This window comes from Microtus ochrogaster, linkage group LG1 (assembly GCF_000317375.1).
Source record: "Microtus ochrogaster isolate Prairie Vole_2 linkage group LG1, MicOch1.0, whole genome shotgun sequence".
NCBI lineage: Eukaryota > Metazoa > Chordata > Mammalia > Rodentia > Cricetidae > Microtus > Microtus ochrogaster.
This window is the reverse complement of record NC_022027.1, coordinates 2,333,380-2,338,013: the sequence shown is the minus strand read 5'-3', so window position 1 is coordinate 2,338,013 and position 4,634 is coordinate 2,333,380. Positions and strand designations below refer to the sequence as shown.

Here is a 4,634-nt window from a genome sequence, read left to right as displayed (position 1 = left end):
TCGAACTCACAGAGATCCGCCTGCCTCTGCCTCCAGAGTGCTGGGATTAAAGGCATGCGCCACCACTGCCCGGCTACATTAAATGTTTTTATCATCTATTTACCTATGGGGACCGTGGCGTACCCGTGGCGGGCAGAGGATTCTCTCTGGATACACACAAGGCACTGATGAAGGTGGTTATGAGCAACTTGACGGTGCTGGGAACTGAACTCAGGTCCCTGAAGTGAGTGGTGTTCACTCTGAGTGGCGGAGCCATCTCTCCCAACCACCTTACTTTGGAAACAGTCTCCTGGTCAACTCTGCAGCCAAGGCTAGCCTCAAGGTGATCCTCCTGCCTCAGTCTCCCAAGGACTGGGATCTCAGGTGCTCAGCTGACACTCCCTTCACAGCAAGAAAAATGTCCCGTGAGGACAGCTGGCCCCGCCCTGTCACCAAGAAGAGAAGCTGAGTGGCCCCCACCCACGTCCGAAACACGAGCTCAGCCCCTAGTTCATCACCCCCCCTCGAATCAGCAAGCACAGGTATCCATTGGCACACAACCCTCCACTGCTCCAACTTCCTCAGAGTAAAGGCCCAAGTCTACCCTCCAGCCATAGGCCTGCCTGTCTCTTCCCTCTGCTCGCCAATACAAGTTCCATCCTTTGCCAGAACCGGATCAGAGGCTGTGGTCAACCTGGGACATCATTCCTCAGAAAACAAGTGGACCCTTCACTCGAACCTTCTGGAATCCTACTTCTGCCACTTCTTCAGCATATGCATGAGCCCCATATCGAGTGCACCTCACTTGACCCCAGGGGAATGTAGGGTGATAATTATTACATTTCCATGAGATCTGAAGACACCATCCATCCTCCCATCCATCCATCCACACATCCATCCATCCACAGATTCATCCACCCACCCACCCATCCACCCATCCATCCATCCATCCATCCATCCATCCATCCATCCATCCATCCATCCATCCATCCACCCATCCATCCACCATCATGCATTTTCCCCTAGCAAAGCCAGTTCTTTCTCTCCAGCCTGCATCTTGTCTCTGATACAATTCTGACCACTCTAGCACACAGTAGTCTCCTTCCTGAGGAGATTTCCCAGGGCCTTGCACCTCTGGACCTCTGCAGATGGTGTTTTCTGCCTCAAGAATACTTTTCCTCATTGGCAAATACCTCTAGCCTGAACACAGGAGCCCAGGCCTTCCGCCCAGGGTTTGTTAAAAATCTCACCACCCTATACCCTTTCCCAGCGGTTTCCTCTGAGATTCCAAGACCTTAGGCAGCTAGGGAAAACAAGGCACACAGCTGGGTGGTGCCTCATTTGAAACTGTCCTAGTGCCTCAAGAGAGGGCCTGGCTGTGGCCTAGAGACAACGCCTCCTCCCACACCTGTGCCAGACCATGTGTCCCCAAGGCTGCTTGTCACATCCACATCCCCTCCTCCTGCCACTGGCAGCCACTGCTGCTCCCATGGTAACAGCAGGCCAACCGCCCCCCCCCAGCATCCCCCAGAGTGCTCCACTCTAAGGCAAATGCCATCATTAACATGAAAATGCATATGGTGAGTAGGGCCAGAGAGACCCCAAAGGTGACCTGTCCTCTCTAGGAGGTTGGGGGCAGAAGGACCCCAGGTCAGCTCCCAGGTTCTACCTTGAACCCTGGCTGAGGGAGGCCCTCCCACGCTGGATGCCTCCAGGGAGGGTCACAGGGTCTATGTGCCCCTATGTCCCCCTCTCCATCTCCTCCTGCTCCTTCAGGGACTCTGTAGCATTTAGGGACCTAGTACTCCCTGGAATCCCACCCCTCCTGTTGTGGGCTATCTTGAAAATGCACCCAAAATCAAAGCCATTGAAATACTTAGGGGAGCCGGGCGGTGGTGGCGCACGCCTTTAATCCCAGCACTTGGGAGGCAGAGGCAGGTGGATCTCTGTGAATTCGAGACCAGCCTGGTCTACAGAGCTAGTTCCAGGGCAGGCTCCAAAGCCACAGAGAAACCCTGTCTCGAAAAACAAAAAAAACAAACAAACAAAAAAATACTTAGGGGAGGTCCCAGGGTCTTGGCTGTGTGCCAAGACAGTTCCCAGTTCCACTTATTCTGCCTCCATTATCCCGAAGCCCAGAAAGGGACAGCCACTGGCTGACAGTCACACAGCAGAGGAGCAAAGAGATCCACCTCTCTCGAGTCAGGGTCTCATGTAATCCAGGCTAGTCTTGAACTTGCTATGTAGCTGAGGATGATCTTAAACTCCTGATCCTCCTGCCTGAGCATCCCAAGTTTCTGGCTGACAGGAGTGTGCCACTGTCCCTGGCCTTCAAACATAGAAGACCCTGACCTGTGGGATCCCCACCTCCTCACTCGGGTGGGGCCTGGTAAGCAGTGCTCCAGTCCCTGCCAACTGAACCCTCCTCGGACCCTCTGCCACCCAAACTCCCACCTCCCAAGCAATGTCCCAAAATATCAAGACTCCCAGATGCCCACATCTCCTAGAAAGAAAATAACTCCAGTCCTCAGGCCTTGCTGCCCCCTGTCTCCTGCCTGGAATTCCCAGCGAAGATGAGGGGCCCCTACTCCAGCACCCATGTGTTATCCCGAGACCCAGACTTCATCACTGCCCCCCAAGCCCTAATTGGGGTGCCACATAGGCAGCCTTTGGGTTCCAAACAGAAGTTTCTAAAAATGAGTACTTAAATCAGACCCTAAGCTCTGGGGTCTGGGTCACTGGTGGGAATTAAATCCCCAGTCTCACAATGAGGTTGTTGAGAAGAGCGCTGGGGTGTGGAGGGGTTCCCTCCCTGCCCAGGAAGCAGACCAGCCTCAGGCCCAGCTGGCAGCCCCGGACTATTCCTTCACCGCTCAGTCGCTGGTCCATGCAGCCACTCGTCCAGTCATTCATTCCATAGGTAGGTACAGGCCCATCCGGGAGCTAAGCTCCTTCCCCCCTCCCCGCCCCCGCCCCGTCCAGTTGAGGATGGAGACCATGGTCTTAACCTTGGGTCCCACAACACCTGCCCTCAGAGCTGGTCAAAGCCACCAGTTTCAGACACTGGGGCTTGAGACAGAGCAGAGTGGGGGCGACCCTGTCCCCTCCCAGAAGCCTCCAAGGGAGTGGAAGCCAGGTTCTTGAACCACCTGCCGGCGACGCCACCCACGCGCGTCCTAGTCACCCGGGATCTGGGCTCTGCCTAGCGGACCTCACGTTCATTGTCTCGGCCTTAGCTCTGATTCCACCAGGTTCCACTTGAGCCCAGGGTGGGCGCAGATCAGAAAGATGGCACCACCCAGGGAGAGCTGCCAGAGTCCCTACATCCCCTGGGCTGCAGCCTCAACCTCCTCGCGCCCCCGTGTCTTTTTAGTTACCGCTCAGCCCGAGGTTCTGGACATGTGTCCGGCTGCTGCCGAGCTGTCCCGGCTTTGTGAGCAGGAATCCGGGTCCGAAGTGGGAAGTTCCTGTCCCAGCCAGAGAGACCCAGAGCGACTGGGTAGGGGTGGGGGACCGGGAGGCGGGGGGCGGGGGGGTCCACGGAGCTTCTGGCACAGGGTTGGATAGGGGGGTGTCTGGGAATGGGAGGGAGAGGGGGAGAGAGAGGAAGATGCCCGGGGAGAGGAGGGAGATGGAGGGAGATGACGGAGAGCGATGGAGGAGGAGGGAATGGGGAGGAGGGAGGGCGAGGGGGCGGAGGACGGGAGGGGGCAGCTGGATCGAGAACGGCACCCCTAGGACGGAGGAGAGTGCAGGGGAAGAGAAAGGGGTGATGGGATGCTGGGGTACAGAAGGAGAGGTGTGGGGGAGGGATCCAGAGGGTTCAGGTGCTTGGGAGGGGTGAGGGGGCTAAGAGGGGGGTGCAGGTGTAGAAAGAGGGAAACAGAAAGGGCCTCAGAAATGCAGGAGGCAGAGTGCAGGGGCACAGGGACGGGTGCAGAGGTGCAGGGGTAGGTGCGGGGCGAGGGTGCCCACCTTTGTGCACGCCGGTGTGCGGATCCTTGAGCACCGTCAGCTCGTAGATGCGGCCGAACTGCTCGAACAGTGGCTTGAGGTCCTGTTCGTGCAAGTGGCGCGGGATCTGGCCCACGAAGAGCTTGATGGCGTCCAGGTCCTTCATGCCGTCGGGCCGCGCCCCGGGGCGCTCGGGCCCGCTGCCGCCCACCGGCCAGGCCCGGGCAGGAGCTGTGGTGCAGCCGCGTCGCTCGGTCAGCGGCCCCGCCTGCGCGCGGCTGCGCCACAGCGCCCCCCGCGGCTGCCGCGAGAACTGCAGGGGACGGGCGGGGCCCGCCGTAGGGAAACTGAGGCCCAGAGGTCTTGGAGGTGCGGGGGTAAAAGGGAGTGAAGGGTGAAGGGTAGGAGGGAGCTGCAGGCTCGAATTGCACATTTGAAAGACTGACAGGTCTCCCCGCGCTGGTCTTGGAATCCTTAAAGTGTCCGTGACCAACAGCCATGAGATCAGTCCCGCAGCCAGGTATACTGGGGAGACTGAGGCAGTAGGATCTGGCGTTCCCGGTTAGCCTGGGCTACATATTAAGAGCCTTGTCAAGACAAGACGAGCACTGCCGGGCGGTGGTGGCGCACGCCTTTAATCCCAGCACTCGGGAGGCAGAGGCAGGTGGATCTCTGTGAGTTCGAGACCAGCCTGGTCTACA

The 4,634-nt window shown here is 58.2% G+C and overlaps 1 protein-coding gene across 5 annotated transcripts in view; it reads right to left on the bottom strand.

The window, feature by feature from the left end:
- The window catches only part of Celf5 (CUGBP Elav-like family member 5), a 25,913-nt gene extending 21,708 nt beyond the window's left edge, over nt 1-4,205 (bottom strand). For 3 of the 5 annotated variants that reach the window (XM_005358973.2, XM_005358974.3, XM_005358975.2), the window contains exon 1: nt 3,955-4,176. In XM_005358973.2, coding sequence (XP_005359030.1) covers nt 3,955-4,099 — 145 coding nt within the window. In that variant the 5' untranslated portion in view covers nt 4,100-4,176. Of the gene's footprint in view, nt 1-3,356; nt 3,589-3,954 lie in introns of those variants that run through there. The other 2 variants (XM_005358976.2, XM_013350706.2) reach the window with 2 other exon arrangements.
- Nucleotides 4,206-4,634: the final 429 nt, after the last annotated feature.